General features: G+C 42.6%; 1 protein-coding gene across 3 annotated transcripts in view; it reads right to left on the bottom strand.

Moving 5' to 3' along the window:
• The window catches only part of ankrd11 (ankyrin repeat domain 11), a 124,118-nt gene that overhangs the window by 10,692 nt on the left and 89,962 nt on the right, over positions 1 to 23,464 (bottom strand). For all 3 annotated transcript variants that reach the window (XM_074615584.1, XM_074615576.1, XM_074615593.1), the window contains 7 exons: positions 20,232 to 20,377; positions 15,506 to 15,638; positions 7,348 to 7,521; positions 6,090 to 6,290; positions 5,840 to 5,982; positions 4,865 to 5,012; positions 300 to 4,737 (listed from right to left, as the gene is read on the bottom strand). In XM_074615584.1, the coding sequence (XP_074471685.1) occupies positions 300 to 4,737; positions 4,865 to 5,012; positions 5,840 to 5,982; positions 6,090 to 6,290; positions 7,348 to 7,521; positions 15,506 to 15,638; positions 20,232 to 20,318 (5,324 nt within the window). In that variant the 5' untranslated portion in view covers positions 20,319 to 20,377. The remainder of the gene's footprint in view (positions 1 to 299; positions 4,738 to 4,864; positions 5,013 to 5,839; positions 5,983 to 6,089; positions 6,291 to 7,347; positions 7,522 to 15,505; positions 15,639 to 20,231; positions 20,378 to 23,464) is intronic.

Genomic DNA, 23,464 nt, shown 5'->3' with positions numbered 1-23,464 from the left:
CTAACTTCGCCAAGTCCGCTGCTACCTCTCCGTCAGCTCTGCTCTCTTTATACATCCATGGTCCGCTCCATCGGGGCGGTTTGACTGCAGTTAACATAAGTGTCAGTATATGGGTGCTCTACAGTTGTAGCGTAGGCCGATTTGACTATGGAGATGCGAGTGGCCGCTGGCTTGACCGCACGTTACTACAATACGATAATGTTTTCCTGTCCTTGACAGAGTTAAAAATTGCGATACAGGGGAATCGATTTTTTTTCTCACCCCTAGTAACCCTGTAGTATTTTTGCACGTTTAAATACCTTTCAAAGTCGGTTGGAGAGCAGGCATTCGTTGATATAGTCATAGCTGATGAGGCCTGGCAGTCCAGCACATCCACGTCAGGGTAATCAGGGTAATCCTCTGCACTACAGGACGGGGTACGTGGAGTCTGCATCACGTCCTCAAAGCTGGGACAGGAGATGACAGATGTTGGTGTGGGGACACCAGTTGGTCTGTTTTGATCCGGTCTGGGAGAAGCGGGAAGGTTCTCCTTCGTTTGGTAGCCGGGCAACCAGTCCTTTGAGTTTTGACCGTCCGTAGGCTGGAACTTCCTGCTCGGGGACATCATTTGGGCCGGGAGACCCACGTCCTTCAGCTTCTTCTCTTTAAGACCAGACTCCAGACTGTTGGATTTCTTTGATGAGAGCTCGCTGCGGTTTTTCCGTACTTCCTCTGTGGACTTGGTCTTGTCCTTGAGTTTAGGGTCCCCTGACTTGGGTCTCAGCTTCTCCATCTGCTTCATCCTTTCTTTATGTCTCTTGTGGCGCTCTTCAATCTCCTGGTCTTTTAGACTCAACATCTGACCAAAACTTGTCATTTGATAATCGCCGTCCACCAGCAGTTTTTCACGCGGACGATTATCTTTCCTCGCTGCTTCTTTGGACTGAGTGAGCTTTTCATTTTCATCCTTAACCTTAGATTTACTGTGGTCCATTCTGGTGTCTTTGTCCAATGTGTCCCGACTTCTGTCTTTTTTCATATCAAATTTAGGACTATCTTCTTTTGTCCTCTCCTTCAGAACGGTGACCTGTGGGCTGTCTTTCAACCCTGACTTCACATCCTCTTTGGAGTGTTTAAAAGACCCAAAGCCATCGATGTACTTGTTCTTCTCCTCCTTTATTTTCTCCTTATGTTTCTCCTTTTTCTTTTTGTCCTTCGTCCTGTCACTGATGACACTGGCTGCTTTGTCCTTGTCCTTTTTGGACATCTCTTTCTCAAATTCCAATGTTTTGTCGAAGTCGTCTTCGCCGTCTCCCTTACTTCCGTACGGGAATGTGTACGGGTCGGCCTCTAGAGGCATGGGCTCTTTCTCAAACGGCAGACTCTCTCTGCGGCTGTAGGACTCTCTGATCTCTTCTGTCTTGTCACGTTTGTCTCCTTTGTCCTTCTTGACCTTTTCCTTCTCCTTGTCGTGGCTTTTCTTGGATGAAGATGAAGAGGAATGTCGATGCCTCTCTTTCTCTCTGAACTTGTCCTGGGGTGTAGATATGGACAGGGAGTCTCTCCTGTCCTCAGAGACGTCGGTCAGGCTGATGGAGTCGTAGTAGGCAGTGAGGATGGGCTCATGACCTCGGTCAGTGAAACTATCTGAGGAGATTTCACTGTTCTTGTCATTGGAGTCGTCCTTGTAGTCGTTCATAGCTTCCTCCTCCAGTTTTTCTAAGAGGGACTTTTCATTCTCACCGCTGCCTTTTGAGGGTTTCCTTTCCTTAGAGTGGTCCAGCTTGTCTTTATATTTGCTCTTTGTCTTTTCCTCACTGGTGTCCCTTTTGTCCAACAGCTTCTGCTTAATCTTCTTCTCTTGATTTGAGTCCACAGACATTCGGTCTTTTCTTTCCTTATGTTTCGCCTCCACAGAGTCTTTCTTGTCCTTGTTGTGTTTCTCTAGGGAGCCTTTCCTCTCTTTACCTGTGTCAAATGTGGCCTTTTCTTTCTTCTTGTCTTTGTGTTCTTTGTCTTTTGCCTTTTCTGTGTTGTGTTTAGCCTCAGCAGAAGGTTTTCTCAATTTTTCCGAAGGGAAGTGATCCAGCTCATCCATTTCAGGCGTTAAATCTTTTCTGACGGAGTCAGTCACAAGTGCAACAGCCCCATTGTAGCTGTCCTCATCGTCATCACTTTCATCAGTAAAGATGTCGGCGTACCACGTTTTCTTCTCAGGTTTCTCTTTCTTTACCTCCAAGAAATCCTTCTCCCTATCAGCGTGTTTGTCTTGAGAGGCCTTTTCTTTCTTGTCCTTGGTCTGTTCTGAAGACAGTTTCCGATCTTTGTCTTTGCCATGAGACTCTTTGTGTTTGTCTTTGACTCCTTCCTTCTTGTCTTTGGTGCCCCGGTCTGCATCCTTTTCCTTGACAGGTTTTTCTGCAGAGCTCTTCTCACTCTTATCCTTCTCCTGATCAGCTCCTCTGTCTTTTATTTTCTCTTTGTGCTTGTCAGCTTTTGTCTTTTCTCGCTTTTCTATTCCCTCGCCCTTCTTTTCCTTCTCCTTTCCAGAGTGGTTTCTTTCTCTGATATCACACGATTTACCGACAACATCACCGTCTTTGAAGAACATATCACTGCCATATTCATCTCTTATAGATTCCTGCTTGACTTTGACGTCCTTTCTTTCCTTCACAAAGTCATACGAGTCTTTACGGTCTCGACTGTTGTCTAGCGAGTCTTTGTCTTTTTTGTCTTTGACTGTTTCTGTGGACTCCTTCCGCTTCTTTTCTTTTTCAATGGAGTGGCTGGAGTTTAATTTTTGTTTTTCTGACCAGTCTTTTTTCTTTTCATTTGTCTTTTCTGAGGAGTCTTTGTCTTTTTTCTTAGAAGGGGCTTCTTTCTCTGATCTTTTGTCGTTGTGATCCGATTTCTTGTCCTTGACTTTGTTTTCTTTCCTCCTCGTCTCTTCCTTAACAGTCTCGACAATTAGTTTAACAGCGTTGTTGGCTTTGTATTCCTTGTACTCTTTGACGGGAGCATCCCAGCTGTCGTCTCCATACAGGGAGGAGTCTGAGGACATCTCGGAGCCCCATCTGTCATGATGGTCATCTGAGGCACTCAGCTTTGTGTCCTCTAAGTTGAGGAAACGGTTGTTAACGTCATAGTCTTCATACTCAGACTCTTCTTTCTGTGCTTTGTCTTTTTTACATTTCTCCTTCTTCTCCTCTGTGTTTTTCTCCTTGTCCACCTTCAGATGTTTTTCCTCTTTCTGCTCACTTTTCCTGTCTGCTTTTGAGGAGGACTTGTCCTTGGACTTTTTCTTTTTCTCCTCTTTGTGAGCCTTTTGTTTTTCCTCCTTGGGCTTCTCCTTCTCCTTGACATTTCTATCCTTGTCAGATTTTACAGGCTTCTCCCTCTCCTCCTTATTCGTCTTGTCCTTGGCGGAGTCCTTTGTCTTCTTACTTTTCTCCTCTTTTGCTGGTCGGTGCAGGTCTTTTCCAGATGTCCATTCCTTGTCCTCAGACTTGCTTTTCGAAAGCCTGTCCTCCTTTTTCGAATGATCTTTTTCGTGTTTGGATAACTTGACCTTGCTCTCAGCTGGAGATTCGGACTCAACAATTAGGGACTTCTGCCGTGAATCATCAAAATCAAAAGAATAGCTTTTGACAAATTTCTCACCCATGTCTTGATTGAGCACTAGACTGGGAGCTTTGTCCTTTTCCTTATTTTTGTGCTTGTGCTTCACTTTATGCTTTTTCAGCACTTTGCCATCTACATCGGTTTTGGATACCGCACTGTCTGCATTGGAGTTTTTGTAGAGCTCTGAATTTTTCTTGTCTACCGTGCTACCGTGCACATTGTTATTTTTCTTTTTGTTCTCCTGCGCTTTCCTCTTGACTTGTTTTATTGACTCTACACTGGAATCAGCGGAGGAGTAGTCAGACTCACTGGACAGCCTTGTTCTGACTGAATCAGAGAGAGAGCTGACGTCTGACCACGTAGGAGACGACACCGTCTTCCAGCCATCTGTCCTCCACTGCTTTGGATGCTGTTCTGCTAATGATGGTACTTGTTTCTGAGAATTCGAGTTTCCGTGGGAAGAGGAGGAGGATGCATTAAAGTTGGGGGAGTCTTTCAGGCTCGTTGCAGAAGAGTCCTTTATACTGTTTGAGCCCTTATCATCCTCACTCTCCATATCTCCACAGTCAGAGTCAGATGTACAGAACTTGTCATTGACTTTACCGAACCGGACTTCTTTACTGACATTGTTTTTACTCTCCTTCTTCCGTTTCTTTTTGACTTTATTCTTGTCTTTTTGTTGTTTAGAGCTCATGCTGCCAGAGTCTCTAGTCTTGGTATTTGTTTGCTGGGCTTGTTGCCGCGGCGTAGGCGCTGGCGTGAAACACGTCCTGTCGTCCTCGTCTGAACTGTTACTGTCAGAGATGATCCGCCTGACAGTTTTCTTTGGTGTGAGCGAGTTGCTTTTGGAATATGTTTTGACCTCCGTCTTGGGTACGGCGGTGAGGCTGTTGCCCTTGGGGGTCGGCTCCTTACGGAAGTCTTTTTTCAAGAGGTGTTTATCGTCCACGGGAGGAACACGCTCCTCCTCGTCATCCTCATCAAATTCGTATTCGTCTTTGACGGGTGTGACGGCAGATTTAGGAGGGTCTACGGTTTTGCCTTTCAACTTCAACTTCTCAAACTCCGAGTCCGTGTTATTGCCATCGACAGAGCTGGACGGGGCGAACGAGGGGGCGTCTTCCTCCTCCGAAGATTCTGTGGAAGGTAAAAAGAGGCACAATCAATACACAGTTTAATTAACAGCCCCATTATCTACAATAATAACTTGCATAACTTATAACAGTTATGTAATGAGGTGACTCAAAGATTTAATACTACATACCTGACGAACTTTCTTCACTTGAGGTGTAAGTGCCTTTCCCCAGCAATAGGTTCAGCATAGTTGGAGAGTTGGCAACCTTCAATGCTGTTTCTCCTCTCCTGTTGCTTTGCCGTGGGTCTCCTCCATACCGTAAAAGTAGCTTAACCACCTGAAACAAATAAAATATTACATTAATATAAATATGTAGCACTGACAGCTAACGTTTTAAAATGGATACTGATGTCCAAACTCAAAACATTGGAGCCGTGGCCCGACCGCTCCTCCGGTGTGACTGATGGCAGTTAGCATGTGTTAGCATCACGGCGTTAGCCTCTGGCTAGCAACAGTAGTCGGAATCACTTCACCGGCTGTGAGTCTCAAATACTCGCTGCCTTGATAACCCCGCTGCCAACGGACCACAGAGAGATGTGCAGAGGCCTTTACAGGTCGGGTAGAATCTAATGTTAACGTTTTCTCTGTTGATCCAGCTCATTACCTTGCTTGGCTGCAGAAGGCTGCCTGTATGCCAATTTGTTTCATATGTGGCAACGAGGTGTTGAAATGGGCAGTGGACGAGATCACACAGATCCAAAACAAAAACAGACGTTTTGGACCAGAAAATAAATGTCAAATGAGAACATACTGGCTGTAGTATTGTTGTCAGAGAAGCCCGTATTTCAATTTAGCATATTTCCTTAATCTCTGATGACATATCATGTCATATCATGGTCATTTTATGATTTATTACAGCCAATATATTACATATAGGTCCTTTAAGAGGTGATATTACCAAGTTCTCTTGTCGTTCAGACTTTAGAGAGGTAACGGGGTTACAAAGTTAATGGACCACTAGTTTATGAATAAGCTTGACAGTCAGCCAGGGTAATGATCTCAAGAGAAAGACTAGAAAACAACTCTCTACCAGGATTAGCTTTTCCATTTTCAGAGTCTTTTGATAACTAGATATTTTATATATCTATGCATTTTTTTTTTTACCTTGAAATGTCCATTGTTGGATGCATCGTGCAGAGGGGTGTCGTCATCCAGACCCTTGGTGTTGACCTCTGCTCCGGCTGCCAGCAGCTGCTTGGCCACATCATAATACCCCCTGTTGCACGCCTCATGCAATGCAGTCCAGCCTACACAGGAAAAATAATTACTGTGTGAGAGGCGTATGTAACATATGAATGAATATATATCGCTACATACACAGAGTAAAGGACGGTCTATACAACAAGCCTCTCACCTGCAAAGTCTTTTACATTCACATCAGCTCCCTCGCTGATGAGCTCCTTGATGCGGCGTACCTCTCCACGGATTGCTGCTCGGTGCAGCCGAGTCTCTCCTCTCTCGTTCCGTTTATTCACTTTGTCTTTGGTTTTAGATGCAGAGTTTGGCGTTCCCTTCTGACCCATACTGGACTGCGACTGATGCTTTGGTGTTGTGTCTGTAGGTAGGAGATGGACACACATTTTAACACTTGAACAGCGGCACATTTATTAAGAATTTGCTTTAATCGTTTCTATTTTGTCTACCACTACTACTATGAATAACAGTTTGTTTGAACTGCGTACAGCCAGAAGGGGGCAATCTTACTCTACAATCAGCCGCAGAGTACTTGGACCTACTTCACTTGAGCTCATTTCATCACATTTACGAGATTAAACCCAAGCCGTAATCACATTTACATTATTGAGTTTGCCCAGCTATTGTCCCAAATGATATTTGAAACACACTTACTTAATCTATGCCCATGCCTTCAGGCATGCAACGGAGAAATACACAAATAAAAGTGGCTAAGCATTGGTCCTCACCAACCTAGTTTTATCTCAAATGTCAACAGTAAAAGGAAAAGTACAATGTCACAATAATAATGCTATTTTAGGTACCTACGGCTAAATGACTTTGTCGGCCAATGATAAATATTCCACTTTAGAGGAAATTAGGAGAAAGTTAATATCATCAATATTCATCTAACTATATCAGATAACAAATCAACATAAACTTGCAGGCCTTTTGCATTTCGAAGTCTGTTTTTATTTGTCTCAGATGCTGAGATTGCACCATTAGTTCCACGCAATATCAACAGGAGAGATAGTTTCATTTCCCTGACGGCCCCATGCTGTATTTTAGAACAATAGTTCCACTAGATGAGCGAATATGCGACTGTTACAGCTGCTAAAACAAAACAACCCCTTTCTGACTGACAGCGTAGCCATAATGAGAATTAATGTGGATTGGCTTGTGTGACTAGATTCAAATTAAGCACCAGGTCCTGTCCAGAGGCAGAGTATGACCGCGATGTGGCAACAAAACAGCAGCCAACGTGCTCGACCTCCAAAAAATAAACAAAAACAATCAACCCCTCCCCAGCTTCTCTCTCTTTATAAGCCCACCATCACTGCTCTCTCCCACACACACAAACACTGTCTACTGCCTCCCATCCCTCTTGGCTTGTCCGCCACCCGTCCACAGAAGACGTGACCTCCATGATAAGTACGCACCTGGACTGTTGACGGACTCCTCAGCTGTCATTTGCATGAGCAAGGCCACCTGCTGCCGCTCAGAGAGGGGGTACCCGGCCCGGATCCCTGGCATCCCCATTCCAAACGGCAAACCCGCCTTCCGGGTGTTGGTGGGCTCCTTTTTAATGCGCTTCCGCTCTGGACCTGGTTTCTCTGTAACGACAGGGAGAGGAGAAAAGTGACGTTAATTTTATTGGGCTACATAGACACACATGTATGCATGCACTTCACGACACGTTCACATATCCTCGAGCAGAGGTCTTTTGTCTGTTCCAGAGGCCCGGCTGGAAACTAAAGGGGACAGAGCGTTAGCAGTCAGCACCCCGAGGCTCTGAACAATCCGCCCGAGGAAATCAGGTTTCCCTTCTTAAAACATACTTTTATCAGAGAGTTTTAATTTCCTTTCAACTGTCTTTTATTTCCTTTAAAACTGGTTTTCCATTCCTTTTCTTACCTTTTTCTACACTAAACAACGCGAAGCGGAGGGGTCTTGCATCGCCCTGAAGGACATATTACACGGCTACTTACTTAAGAAATCAATACGTTGACACAAAAACGGTCCACCAGTGTCCGACATCAGAACTGCGTCCATGGCAACGGTCTGTTTTACATAGCAACGGTCTGCTATAAAGAAATAACAGACCGTGGAATGGTGTGATTAACCAATCAGAATCGAGTATTCAACAAAGCCGTGTAATTATGCTTTTTATACACCAAATTATTTTTGTATCCGTTTTCTTTAATACCTGGTGATTTATGACTTTTATTTTGCTGCCTTTGTGAAGCACTTTGTAACGTGGATTTTGAAAAGTGCTCTATGAATAAAGATTATTATTACCGGTATAATAATCCACACACACACAAACAAATCTAATTTACTGAACCTTGTGAGGGGTATACCAGTGCTATACCAATAAAAGACGTATATAATACTCATAGTAATAATATTAATGTTTTTGTGAAATTATTCATGGAGTAAATGTATTATCCATCTCTCTCTTGTTATGACTACAAGAAAAGCATAAGTACTTAAATTAGTGATTATCTTTTTTGCCACATCACTACATATTGTTTCCACAAAAACATAATACAGTTGTTTTTGTCATCTAAACTAAGACCTCCACCTATATCTTCTCTATCAATCAATCTTTCACCATTATGACAATTTTGAAAAGCACATTTTATATATCGATACATTAGGCCTAATGTCAAATGAGGATTTCTCTTTTGTTGATAAATCATAGTCAATAAATAATCATAACAAAAGCACTTTACAGGTGTTACAAGGTGTCCTTACTGGTATCTGATTGATTACACTGTCAGACCAAAACACAGTAGAGCAAAAAGTATTCAATCTACAATGATTTAACAAATAGGGTTCTCATAACATCACACACATTGCACAGGCTAAATGTCAGGTAGTTTCCGTGCCTATCGTCTAAATAAACCTCTGTAAAAAAACAAAACAAAAAAAAGCCATACTTGCTGGCATACTACATGTATATGCAGCCCAGTATGTGAGAGGTTTGGAGGTAGCGGGGGCTGGCTTTTGTGTTATTACCCAGCTGCTCCGGAGGAAGGGAGGGGCCTACAAGCAGTGTGTTTATGTCTGTCTGTCTCCAAGCCAATCAGTCTGAATCGAGGGGAGAGGAAAGAGGGTGTGACTTGGCAGACCCTCGGTTATTACGAAATAGTCGGTTTACATTTCAATTCAACACGGCCTTGCCAAGGTCACCGCATGCCTGCCTGCGTGCCTGCCAGGCTTACTGGAGACACGGCGCTACTGGACAAAAGCAGCTGCTCCACAAAGACACACCCAGCAATTATTTTCAGTGGCAACATACCATCTGATGACCCTTACGGAGGGTAAAGCTACACATGACTGTAACACTTCATCACTATGGGGGAACAACTCCCACAGCAACAAAATGACAGCAAAAATACAGACTCCTACCACAAAGAGAGATGTAGGAACAGTAAATGTGCACGTAGAGAGACACCCGTAGATGCATGAATGTGTCTGAGCCTGATTTCCATAAGACTGTTCTCATTCCAAGACTGGCTGCATTGCTCAAGGCCATAAAGCGCACAAGTAAACAAGGCGAGAAGGAAGCATGGCGGCTCATGCTTCCGGTGGCTGAAGGCTTTCCAGGAAAACATTTTTCCAGAGCTGATGAACTTTCACTAACATCTGTGAACACTTACAGCTAATGTGCCCCCACCCCTCTTTGATACACTCTCACGTTCTCAAAGCATTTGCCATTTAGACACATTCCTCCAGCTAGGACTTTAACAGCGGGAACCCACAGAAGCGGTCCAAACATGTTTTTTGAGCAGCATAACGGAGAAAGTGCTACGCTAGCTTTTCCACCAGGCTATGTTTACAAGATTGGGAAGCAGGAAGGCAGTTATTACCCCAATGCACCCATGAAGAGGAGTGCTACTAAACGACACACAAGATACATCTTCAGTGGCAGCAGCTGGCCTGTTCATGTCCAACATGGGGCACTTGGAGCACGTACTATACAACTTTTAAGCTATACCAGATAGGTATAAAATGACAAACACTTTATGCAGGAACTGGCCTGTACAAATGTGTGATTTTTGATTTGACAAGATGTTATGGAAAATGGGACACAGCCACATACAAAATCTGTTCCACATGTTTACAAAGGAAGGGATATTATTATGCTTTCATTAGGTTTGTGTTTTGGTTAACCACCCTGAGAATTTAAGGAAAGATGCAGATTAAAATGGTAAAGACGGGTTGACTAAACATCAGGGGTGTAAAAAATATATTATGGTTTGAGATACTGTATCGATTCTCCAAAACATATGCAACTAGAAAACTTACGGAATCCATTGGTACCAGCCATGTCATACTTGCATGTCTAGAAGGAGGTTAAATAACACTCCAAATTTACGCAAAATTGTGTCGAGGAAAAACTGGCATGGCCATTTGTAAAGGGATCCCTTGACCTCTGACCTCAAGATATGTGAATGAAAATGGGTTCTATGGGTACCCACGAGTTTCCCCTTTACAGACATGCCCACTTTATGATAATCACATGCAGTTTGAGGCAAAAACATGCAGTTTTATGCATGCAGTATAAAAATGTGTTATTTTTGCCTATTCTAAAATGGTGTATTTGAATATTTCTGAATACTGGGGTCCCTAAACAGTCTTGAATTACAGAAATTGGGTATGACTGGATAGATTGTATTAACGTGTGATGATGTTAGTCTCCATAGTAACCATTTCACACAGTGACTTTTTTTACTCAGATTTTATGCATATGGTGGTGTGTCTTTATATGACAGTTTTCCTAAAATTACATTTGATATTGCAATATATCGCCTTGCTTACAGTCATCATCCCAATCTTGATATGTATCGTATCGCCAGATTCTTGCCAATACACAACCTCGTTAAACATGACTGTGTGCCTACTATCGTTCATCATCTTGTGATATGTGGATTACTGTATTACACAAATGAACAAACAATTACACAACATACAGTGCCTGCACACTGATAGTGTGTATTTCTGTTGGATGTCTATTTAGGGAACACTGCTAGGGCTTTTATGTGTCTCAGTAAAATGATATTACTCAGCTTACAAGCAGGGCTGAAACCGTACTCTCCTTACTGCTCGAAACTTGACTAACAAGATAAGAGAAAAGGAGAATAAAAAAAGGAAAGCAAGCTAGTTAGGGGTAGGCCAAGTCACCCCATGAATAGACGGCCTACCTGAGCCAGTGGAGGAGACCACATCAAACATAAATGCCTGGAAATAATAGAGGTAGATTTTGAAACGACAGGCAGACAATACCACCGTGTTAGCTAAAGCCAAAACAAAGAGACTGTCTGGTTCAGTCAGCCAACACAACTCCATGACAAGAACCACTCAAACCGGCCCAACCAGGTATGTTTGACCGCAGCACGTTAGAGTGGAACAATGCTCTGTTTAGGGACTAATATAAACTGCATAAACAGGAAGTTAGGGGAGAAGAGGCAGGAAGTGGCCAACAGGATGTTTTGTCAATGGTTCGTATTGAGCAAAAGAGACTCGTAAAAATGCAGCATGAGCATAGGGGGTGAACGATGCTCTGTCTGTCCTCTGTTGTCAAATATTGCTTTAATCTGTTATGCAGTGAGTGTACGGCTTCTCTCTATTAGTATTATTCAGAGCCTGTGTGAGTCTGGGAGACAGAAAGACAAATCTCAGTGTGTTAGAACCTGCCAGGGGGAAAACATGTGTGGGCTGAAGCTCTGTGCAAACCACAGTCTACTTTTACAACCCGCTCTACATGGCTCAGCTCGCACCTTTTCCCTCAACGTTCACAAACCTGACCATCATTACTGTGCCGCATAACTGACCCAGTGACAAAGGCAATGCTGCAATTACAATTAAGATCCTAGAAGGCTGCAAAAGAAAAAGGACAAAATGAGCACAAGCTGCAAATCCAAAGACACAGAAAGAGCAACTGACTTAAGGCGGTGTCCACCAAAGTTTTTTTTGCAGTGTGTTCAAATGCAACTTGTCGCCCAAGAGAAAGGCAGCGTGAGGCGACGCAACAGTCGCCCTTCATCGCCGCTAGTTCTTTGATGCCGGCTTGGTGTGTCTGGGCCTTAAAAAGAAAGGCCCACCTAAAGAAATCAACATCCCTTTAAGTGTACGCTATATTTAGAATATTTTTCACCTCTTTATCTTGCCGTCAGACGGCCCTTTCTGACGGGGAACTGAACAGAAGGTGAAACTTATCTATGCTCTCTTCAAAGCCAGCAGACTCTGTTGACAAAAACAGTAGAGATAAGTTTCACCTTCAGTTCAGTTCCCCATCTGAAAATATTCTAAACTGTAGGTAATACACTGACTATGGATAAGTACAACCCCACTTCAAAACACCTGAACTATCCCTTTAAGGAACTGGAAACATCTTGATTCATTTAGTGTCAATTGACGTGTCAATAGTGAACATTGTTGGTGTGGCTGTAGTCAAACACAGTTTAAGTGATTATAGACAGCATAGGTCGACAGTATTCATGTATTTGTGTCAGTCCTTATAAGATGATGGCTGTATTTCACAGTTTTGTTGTTTGACAACTAAAAGGAGACGAGGAACAGGAAGAAAAGATTTAGTTGTTTTCCTATTGTTTTGGCACCTCAGTGAGAAGGATGGAGCGCTTCACAAAAACAAAACACTAGTTGTTTTCACAAGTAAACAGCATTTTCAGAATTATCCTTCTTAGTGTGGGCACAGTCTTAATCTGACAAGACTGTTCTACCATTTATCCCCGAACTGTAATTGCTGCTGCTGTGGACAGTGGTGGTGAGGAGGAAGAGCGGAAGGAGGATGACCTCAGAAAGGAGGAATGCTGCTGTCTAGCCTCTTCAGGAGGAGGTCAAGGGAGGCTTGGCAATTCTGCGAAGGGCGGGATGAGCACTGAAGTTTTGAGAGCTTTGATTAACTTGAACTTTATTATCTGCAGTGTGCTGTGCACAGGCGTACAGTGACAACATATGCTTTTCCCTCCTCTAGCTCACTTATAGAGAGGCAAAGTGGAATATAGCTAAGTAAGCTAGCTAGTGGTGACGTATGTTGTGCGAGACGAGAGATGTAGATCACTGAGCGGTTTCACACAAAACTAAATGATACTACGACAAACAGATTTTCTGGACTTGCAAAATTATCTTTTAAATTGACAGACATAATTTTGTAAATCATGGCGTAATACAAATGGGATAAAAAATATATTTCTCTCTCACCGTTGACTACCGTACATATTTTTTTCTGAAATAAGGTCCCATGGGGTCCACCGGAAGAGGAGGGACTTTGCCTCGCTATAGGCTCCTGTAATGTTTGTAAACACTAAACAGGCAACTTGCAAGTGCATGAAAATTAGAGGCTGAGTTGATCGCCTGCCATTATAGAAACAGGCAATGCAGTGAAGTCAATTTAAAGTCAGCCCAAGCTCAGGCTAGTGTTGATCTTTCAGATATATTTGGTATTCATCAGAAGACTATTTCCAACACTAACACACGTCCAAATAACATAGCTGAGAGACATTTCATAAGGGAACCGAAGAAAGACAAATATGATTGGATAGGATTTAAGAGCTACACTGTAGACAATCTGCCTGTGGTGTCTTCAAATAATGCATGTTAACTCTTAAACCAGGACAACCTCTTGAATTCATATTTTCCCTTTTTGTCTGTTTTTTATTGTGAAGCAATCTGCAATCTAATATATTTGCATATAAAACACAAAAGCAGTCAATTTCATAAAACACTCCAGCATTCTTTGGTCCAACTTGATGTGCACTTTTCAGCAGACGTAAGCATGTTACATTATTTTACCTGTATGTAAACTTTCAACTAATGTCCTTATTAGCTACAAAAAAACATGGCTAAAGTACATATCAATATTTTTGTAAGATGAAGCCAAGAACAAGGCTGCAGAATATTTTGGTATATGATACCATACCCCAAGGTCATCTCCATCAGCTCAAGCCACAGAGGAATGGAGAGTCGGTAATGGGGGTTGAAGATAAGATATGATATTCCTTTATTAGTCCCACAGTGGGGAAATTTGCCATGTACAGCAGCAAAGGAGATAGTGCAAAAAAACAAGAAGCATCAGTAAAAACAAAAAGCAAGATACAACACAGTAAAAAAATAAGCTAAACAAAAGTGAAAGTGTGTGATCGGGGGGGGTGGGAGCTTTGAAGTATCAGAGGTGTCAAATTTTGCAAAGGGGCAAGACACTGACCCAGCAGGGTCAGAGCTTGAAAGGCCGAGCAACAAAGTCAGACTATAAAACACCGATATGCAGAAACAACTCAAAATACAGTGGAGAAAGGTATTCACTATGCAGACACGCATAGTGCATACCTTCAAGTGCTGACTAACAACACCACACAGGAAAAGATACAGAGCAAATACACTTGTCAAACCCTGAACTATTAGGCTAGCCACCGCTAAGACAAAACTATTTTGCAGACGCGATGCAATACACGCTTGAAGTACTAAGATGACAGACAGATGCTGTGTAAACTGTGGGAATTGTGTAATGGCATGAGCCCTGGAAACTTCCAGGCTTCTACAGTTTGTAAACAGACACAAAAAAACTATTAAGAGACAGTTCTGCTCATAATTGCTGCAGACAGAGAGGTAAAGTTGTGAGTCAACCCAATAACAGCTCAAGCTATTAGCATAGAAGTAGACTGTCCAGCTATTGTTCCTCAGGTGAGAGATCACACCTCCCCTAGGGGGTGGAGTAGACCTGTTTCTAGGAGAAGCAACCGAAGAAAGCAAACAGGTAAACAATATGAAACAGTACACTAAATAATCTTGCAACATAAATGTAATCATGCATAAGGAAATGACGCACACAAACACTACAGGGATTCAAGAGTGCCAATCAAAGTAGAGGAATGAGGAAACAAACAAGTCACAGCTTCTCAATCAAACATTCCACTCATTCATAATTCCCTTGAGCTACACAGTAATTACACACAACGCCATGTGTCTACAAAGTACCTGCCCAATCTTATTAAACATGACCCTAAACCGTAATAGTGATCTGTTGCAACATGCGCATGTTTAGCACTCCGTTTTCAAGTGTAATCACAGAACATAAACCGATGTAGCGACTCAGCCAGCACTGATCATGAAGGCTGTTACCAAAGCCTCTGAGCTGGACCATTATCAACAAACTAAATCCTGAACCCTTAAAGCCCAAAGTCAAACAAGCATGAGCAGTAGTCCTTCTCTCCCTAATTAAAGAAAACACAAAGCCGGAGCCTTACCAAAAGCCAGGCCTGGTCAGGCCTTTACGGTATACAAATTCCCACTTAATTGGATCATGATTTTGTGTGGTCGTCCTCTCCTTTCAGGCCGAGACTTTAGGGACAATTTCCTCGGAGCTGCCACAGACACTCAGCTGACTTGAAGCAAGAGCTGGGAGCCCATTCACTTCACAAAGACCAACCTCCTTTCTACAGAGCACGCATAACTACTTCCTGCAGGCTTGAGAGGATGTGATGTAATACCTCCCATTCCCTTTTGATTACCACTTCAAAGTCACATGGAGTGAGAGCAAACATAAGTAAATGCATCGCAATATTCTCTTACCTGAGTCAGAATCTTTCTGGTCTCCATTAGCTCCAGCAGTGAAGGGCAGCTTCCTTTTAGGGGCCTTTTCTTTCATCTCTTTGACCCCATCACTGCGATCCAATTTGGGAGTCTTGTTTGACAACACTTTATCCTGTGAAGGAGACAAAGCAGACCATGAAGAACACTTTAAGGGACATGGTTTAGAGTTAACACAGCTTTAATCAGAATAAAGAAATAGCACTGTAATTTAAACATCTACTTTTTCAAAAAGAATGAGAAGTTAAAGAGACATTGGTATAGTCAGTCAAGTATGCGCTAGCTGTGGATCCTGCAGCCTAGTTGGTGCCGTTCACTGTTCCTCGACTCTTTTAGCTATTATGGGCTTTGTAGAGTAAAACTTTTCCATCAAGTTTCCTCCTAGATTCCAGCACAAGGAGCCAGGCGCAGGGAGAGGAGGCTCAGCTGACGCCGGCTCGGCTCTGTGGTCTACAGCTGCTGGAAACAATCACAAACCCAAGTGTATCTGCTATCAACAGATGTAAATACTTCATCTGTGTTCAACTTGTTTCTTTGTTGTATTGGGATCTGATATTGACAGTGACTTGCTTATCCTGACAAGCAGCTGTGATGAATTCTTGTAGGGCTACAATTAAATATTTTATTATAAATATTATTATAATAATTACCGTTTTTATTAAAGGCGCAGTGTGTAGGATTTGGCGGCATCTATAGTAGCGTGGTTGCAGATTGCAACCAACTGAATACCCCTATGCTCACTCCTCCCTTTCCAGGACTGAGTGCAAAACCATGGTAACGCCGATCGCCTCGCACAGAGGCAATCTGTACCATAAAGACACTACTTTAAGAGCAACGGAAGTCAGTAACGGCTGGCGGTACCACGGTTTTGCACTCTGCGGCTCACGTTACCGCAGTTTCACAAGCATGTCGCAGAACTACGGTGGCCTTCAGGTAATGTAAAAACGTGAAAGGCTCTCTCTGGAGCCAGTGTTTGGCATGGTGGACTCCGTGAAGAGGACCCGCTCCCTATGTAGATATGAAGGGCTAATTCTAAGCTAACAAAACACAACAATTCTTAGTTTCAGGTGATTGTACACTAAAAAAAAAACAGTTATGAATATTATATTCCATTTCTACTAATAGATCTCCCTAAATGTTACACACTGTTCATTTAACTGATCAATTGATTGATCATAAGATACTAGAGCTCAAAGTGATTTCTTCAAATTGCTATATTGAAAAGAGAAAAACAACCAATATTCACTAAGAAGTGTTCACTAGCAATTTTTCATTATTTTACTAAATTAATGTGGTTGAGTAAGGAGAACAAGTGAAAAAAACAGCCAGAAGTTTCAGTGAATGACAGTACGGAGTATCAGAGAGTATCTGTGGCAGTAGAGTCACAGAATTGCAAAAACAAACAACAAATACCGATACCGATATACAAAACACTGTTGAACACTACATAACATTAAGGGGAAACGGTCAAAGCAAAGCTGTAATGCAGGCCATATTTTCTTAATTCAAAGCTGACACAAAGTAATTCAAAAAGCTGTACTCATTTTAATGTAAATCCTTATCCTACTTGTGCAGCTGTATTAATAAGGAGTAAACAAAAAAAAATAGCAGAGCAGACTTCGTCTTGGCAGATACTCAATAGTAAAGGACTGGGACTGTATCTGGGGCCAAACATAACATATATCAAGATTATAAATAAATAAAAAAAATATTTTGCAACATTATGGCTGCATTAAAAAAACTGCCAGGAACAACTGAATTTCTAATACCTATGGGCATGTATGGTACACATTGGGTCAGTTCACTTTACAACAGTAACTCCAGTCCCCCAGAGGTGAACAATTAAAGGGTCTTAATCACCAAAACAGACCGTTGTCTTGTATTTTTTTCCCTCCTCCACAGGAATGAGACATATTTGATGCACTCTTTTTGAACTGCAAAATTGGTGTTGTCCCAAGACCACAGAACTGGAGGGAGCATTTAAGTTTCTTTTTATCAACTACAAATTAGAAAGCTATTGTTATTTGTCATGCAGACTAAATTTATCACCCTTATATTCAGTAGTTGATCCTGGAATATTTCAGGTAATGACTGTGATTGTACAACACCGTCTGTTGTAACATCCACAGGAAATAAACATTACAGCATTCGGTGCAAAGTGAATTTACACCAGCGATGGATTCACTCTGTTGTGAATCCCTGATGTATTTGTCAAATTGCTCAGTCCAAAATGTGTTTTGGTGTAAGGTCAAGATGTTTTTAATCAGTGTGCTCCATGGACAGAAGGTTTAACGTCTCATAATGGAGATGCAGCAGCAGGTCAGATGTAATGTACAGACACTTTATTCCTCTGTCCTATCTTCTGTCCCCTACTCATCTCTCTCTCTCTCTCTCTCTCCTCAGGGCAGGTTTTCCATTATGTGTCGACTCTTTGAACTCCTCCCCCTGCCCTGCCCCAGTCATAAGACTATGATGTCATGGTACAGTAGAGACAAACAGTGTCAGCTACAGTTAGCTGATCTCTCTCTCTCTCTCCCTTCCTCTCTCTGTCTGTGTCTCCGATCAGCGACACAATGGCTTTAAAACAAGACAACACACATTTCATGCAAAAGCATGATGCACACATCTGGGCAAGTGCAGAAGCAACAGTACATCTAAGCGGGGAAACCAAGATGCAAGGGAGCCATTTCTTTAAGAGAAGAAAATATACAACAGCAGATGTAGAACTAAAATACGTTGTTAGGAAATGGTCAAATCAGCAGAGCTTATCTCCGGATTTGGATTGTTCTTTTTTTTTTTGCTTAATTAAATTTAAAGAAAGCTAGAGAGCAACGTTCCACTGATCTGCCTTCATAAGACACCCTGTTTGATGGTCTCCTAGCAATGCCTGCTCTTTTCGTCTCACTCCGTTTTCCACCCACCCCTGTGCGCTTCATTCCCTCCCTCCCTCCATCCCTCCCTCCATCCCTCCATGCCAGAGTCTGATGCAATCCTTTGCAGAGGGCTGTAAATCCACGCCTGCATAAGCTGTACCTCTCCTCTCCTCGCCTCTTGGTGCTGCTCCTGGTAGCTGAACAGTTGGCACACACCGTGACATCATCAAGCTGCGCCCAACACTTTATTCCACTGCAAACAACATGACTGTGCCTGTGTCCAATCAGGGGACACTACCTTCAAAGCCAAGACTGAATATATCTAAACAGGCCAACAAGGCTTTCCAATACCAAAGGTGCCTCTGAATCTGGCTGCAAAACTTATTTTGCCTGAGTCTTAAGGACACAAACAAACTGCATTCTTTGCAGCCATCAGTTTCCAACAACCTATTATGCAAGAGTCAATTGTGAATTAAGGTGGTCCTGGTAAAGTTGGGAGATAGTAACCACACTATATTTACTAGAAATTCACAATCAGTCTTTGGTAAATATATATATATATTAGAATGTGTATAGATATAGATAATATATAGCTTCTGAGGTGTCCATCTGTTATTAGCTGGTCTTTGGTGCCAGGTGATTATCTTCATAAATAGATGTCAGGCCTAGGGATGTCACCGTGAGGACGTTTTCCCACCGGTTAATAAACTTGTGAAAACACCGGTGTTACCGATTATATCGGACATTTTACAAGAAAAGATGACGCTCAATATGTGTAGAGCGCTTACTTTGATCTTTAACGTTGGATGGCTGTGTGTCTAGCCTCTCTGGTCTAGCATTCGCTGTGGGGCCGCAGGTTTCCATCCGGCATCGCTGCGCCGTGCACGCCGGCTGTGATCGGTCCGACTTTCACACGGCGATTGCCTCATTAATGTTATGGTTCCCTGATAGCATTGGCTTTAAATCGAAATATTGCCAAATAAGGGCTTTTGCTTTTCGCTCTGACGTCAAATCCTCCGCCATCGTCCTATCAATTCTCCCTTGTGTTGTGTGTGTGAAATTTGACTCCCGCTACTCTGTGCTGAGACACTTCCCCTTTCAGATTGTAGCGTCCGTTGTCCGACTATGTTTTGATAACACGGCGCTGATACGCAAAAATGTACTAAATGGGTTTTATTTCTATAAAAAAGTCGGCGGTGGCGTTGTGAAAGTATTGTTATCTGTGTGTACCCGAACAACGTGTAACTACGGTAACACCGACTACCGCTGCAAGCCTAGTCAGGCTTCACACACAAGTTTGAATTTTGGTTAACTTTTAAGACTGAGGTATGTTTACTTAACGGGCAGGGATCTCTGATCTTCTACCTTGTTACTGATAGCTGGACTTTCTAGTTCTGGTAACTGAAATGTTGCAACAGGGGCAAATCCAAGCTCAACTACAAAACGTTATCTCTTTGACAGACGACATCACAGACACTTGGAAACTTTCATAATGCTTGACTTCACCACAGAGAGGTCAGGAAGCGAGATCAACCACAGAACAGTGTCACTGAAACTGTATACATTCAAGAATCATGCTGAAGGACACGTAGAGGGGACAGATTTTTGTTGCATGTTCCCAGGCCTTCTGGATGAAAAACAATGTTCTCATTTATTTTAGCCTACATCCCCTTACTGTCTGTGAGGTCTTCCGAGGGGTTTGTTATTGTTGATCAGATGTAGTAGTTTAGTGTCAAGTTCCAAGGACAAACAGCAGTTGAAACTGGGATTATATTCTGTATACAAACATTTGATTATTGGGCACAGTGCATGTTTGCAGGTTTTTCCAGTCTTACCTTCTTCCCACCCTGCTTTTCCACCATGTCGGTGTTGAGTGGGAAGTGGTCCAGCTGGGGGGTTTTAGAACCCCCACCTTTGGGCATCGTTCAGCTCTCCCCACGCCAAGCTTCATTCACGCTGCCATTGCATCGTCATCAACCGTCTGGAACAAAGAGAAAGAGAAAAAAAGAGATGGTGGGGGAGGTTAGCAACTGGCCACTATGTTTCTTTGAAAACACATTTACACACTGCCAGACGATGCAGCCATTAGCGGCACATCAAGCACTCTATTTTCAACCATTACACCCCTGATCTGGAGGAAGAGCAGTTGAGAGGGAGGACAGCAGGCTGGATGCAGCTGTGGCAGGCAAAAAGCTTATCCGTTCTCCAGGCTGAACCCAAAGAGCAAGTAAGGTCTGCCCAAATAATATTAGGGGTGGGAAAAAAAAAAAGGATTTACCTATATATCGTGATTTATTATTATTTTGTGCGGTCAAGCCAGCTGTCCCTCGCATCTCCGTGGTCAAATCGGACAACGCTACAACTGTAGAGCACCCATATACTGACATTTAAGTTAAATGCATTCAAACAGCCCAGATCGAGCTGACACTGAGCTGACGGTGAGCGCTCAGAGGTAGCATCAAACTTGGCGAAGTTAGTGGAAGTATACACATGTGACTACTTCTGTTTTTCAAAATAAGGTGTTAACAAAATAAATTATACATACAAAATACATATATGGAAATAAGATTTGATTGTATTCACCAGTAGTTTAAAACATCACATGTCCTCTATAAATTAAAAGAAAATGCCAATAATTTGTGAGGGAAAAGTATTAAAAATAATGCCTGACTATGACTGGTATATTTGACTTCTCTGACTACATACATGCTGAAAATCAAACAGTTTTACTGTATCAATTGAGATATTTTCCAAAGTAAAAGTCCCTAGAAGTGTATGATTCAACTTTTTCCCATGGTCTAGTGTTAAAAGATCAATAAATCATAATATTTAATCACATCACAATACTTGTAGAATCACAATACTTAAAAATCCCAAGTATGGTCATAGTATCAAATTGGGAAATAGGTGCATCGTCCCAGCCCTACTATTGATATCAAACATATTACAACTAAATCAGGCGTATACTGGGATTTAGGAATGATGACAGGACAGACCATGTAAGATATTGCATAACCCCAATGTTGTGGGCTACTGGAGGAGCTGGGAACAGCTGAGGAATGTCTTCAGGAACGTGACTGGCACGTCTCAACAAAAATCCAAACAGTTACTTGCCGCCTTAGCTAGCCCTTGTAATTGTGGGCTTTACCCTGTCAAATTTCATGGTATCCCTACCATAGTCAGTTAAGATCGACCATAACCTTCTTACAACAACTACAAATCTACCTGTTAGCAGTGATTGTTTTTTATCATGATTGCATTGAACAGAGAGGTCTGTACGGTTTAATGTGCTCTGTGTTCTCATTGTCCTCTATGCAAGTACACAACAACAACAACAACCCCCTGCCTTCCTTCTGCTTCACAGGGCCATGAATTAATCATTCATTCCATCCCTCAATTCTCTCTTCCATAATGCACTTTTTCTTCCGAGTGCGTCCAAGTATGATCATCCTTGTGACTGACTGAGTGAGTGAACAGATGAGACCATGGCTGCATCATTTTTTTTTCTCTACTTCGAGACACTGGCACTCCTATCTTCCCTGGCGCCACTTCTATCTCCCCTTCCCTCCCCTCCCCCCATCCTCCTTCCCTTCCCTCTGCAGTTATCCTATTCAAAGACTGCTATTTATATCCCTCCAGTCAAGTCAGTCAAGTCAAGACAGCCAGCCAGCCAACCAGAGAGGCACAGAGCTACAGAGGATGTACTGCTCCCTCTTTTACTGGTGTATGGAAAGAGAGACCTGAGCAAACACAGCAAACCACAGCACCTTCCTCTCTCCTCTTGCTCATTGTTACTGCCTCTTTGCTACTGCTAACTCACTGCAACCTCCCTTAAACTCCCACCACACCAAACAAAGTGACGGGAAGGTTGACTACTCTCAGAAATAAACAAACCTTGCAGCAACACACACTCGCACGCACGCACACACACACACACACACACACACACACACACCGCAAACTGGGTCAGCTGGGCTTCTAGAACAATAATCTCGGCACTATTTTGGGACTACTATGATGGGCAGTTATAGCTACAGAGCATTTCGCTGACATGCGAAAGACAGGAAAATGATGTTTGCAAGCTAGCAGTCACACAAAGTCCCACACAAGGAGAGGAAACCCTGTTCAAAACCACAGGCCTCATTTCCTTTGTAATTTCATCCCAATCAAAAGATACATAACATCTGCTAACAGTGTGAGTCTGTTGCCACAAAACAGCTTATTAATGCCGTGTGTGTGTGTGTGTGTGCGAGTGTACATACGATAATAATACCCAGTATATGAAAACTAAGTTTCTCTACAATGGAAATTAATGTCATATTGTTTGACATTAGTCTACTCAATTCACTTCGAGCCTTTACAAGCTAATGTGTAGCTGCTACCTTGGCAACTACTATAAAAGCTATTGCCAGACATGTACTCGCTAGGTTGGGTTTATACATACATATTCAGCAATGTAAGTGATAGATATAAGTGATAGGTTACACATAGTGGTGAGTAGAAGTGGTGGTGAACATTGTACGCCAGCATCCAGCATTAGCAGCCGTCATATGAAAAAGCGAAAGAAATCTCAGACTGTATTTTGAGGTTTTACTACTAGAAAGGAACTTAAAGGTGCTAAATATGGGATTGGGAGCATTTCTATTGCCGCGCAACGGCTCTCAACACGGCAACAACGAGCCAGGGGCTTGCACCTATTGGTGCTAAGGCCGTCTACACATGATCCATGGTAAAAATCGCTCTGCACTGGCTGTGCCATTGTTTTCCTATGGAGAGAGCGTTGCTGCCAGAGTAGGCAGAAGCGCTACCCTTGGCGTCGGCTTGAAATCGCCGAGCGCTGTGCTCAAAGTTCAAATTATTTCAACTTTAACCTTTCAAAACGCAACCAATAAGAACAACTGTTGTTGTTGCTGCCTAGAGAGTGAAAGGCACTCTTTGCGTTCTTTTCGGGGAGATATTTTACGTGCTGCCTCTGCAAGTCTCTGCGCCCTACCTCAAGGTGAGTGAAAAGCAAATTTCTTATCATGTGAAGGCAGCTTAACAGTGAAAACAACGGAAGTGTTAACCT

The sequence above is a fragment of the Sebastes fasciatus genome, chromosome 2, assembly GCF_043250625.1.
Source record: "Sebastes fasciatus isolate fSebFas1 chromosome 2, fSebFas1.pri, whole genome shotgun sequence".
Classification (NCBI taxonomy): Eukaryota; Metazoa; Chordata; class Actinopteri; order Perciformes; family Sebastidae; genus Sebastes; species Sebastes fasciatus.
Note: the sequence above shows the minus strand (reverse complement) of the source record. Positions and strands in the feature narration are given on the sequence as shown.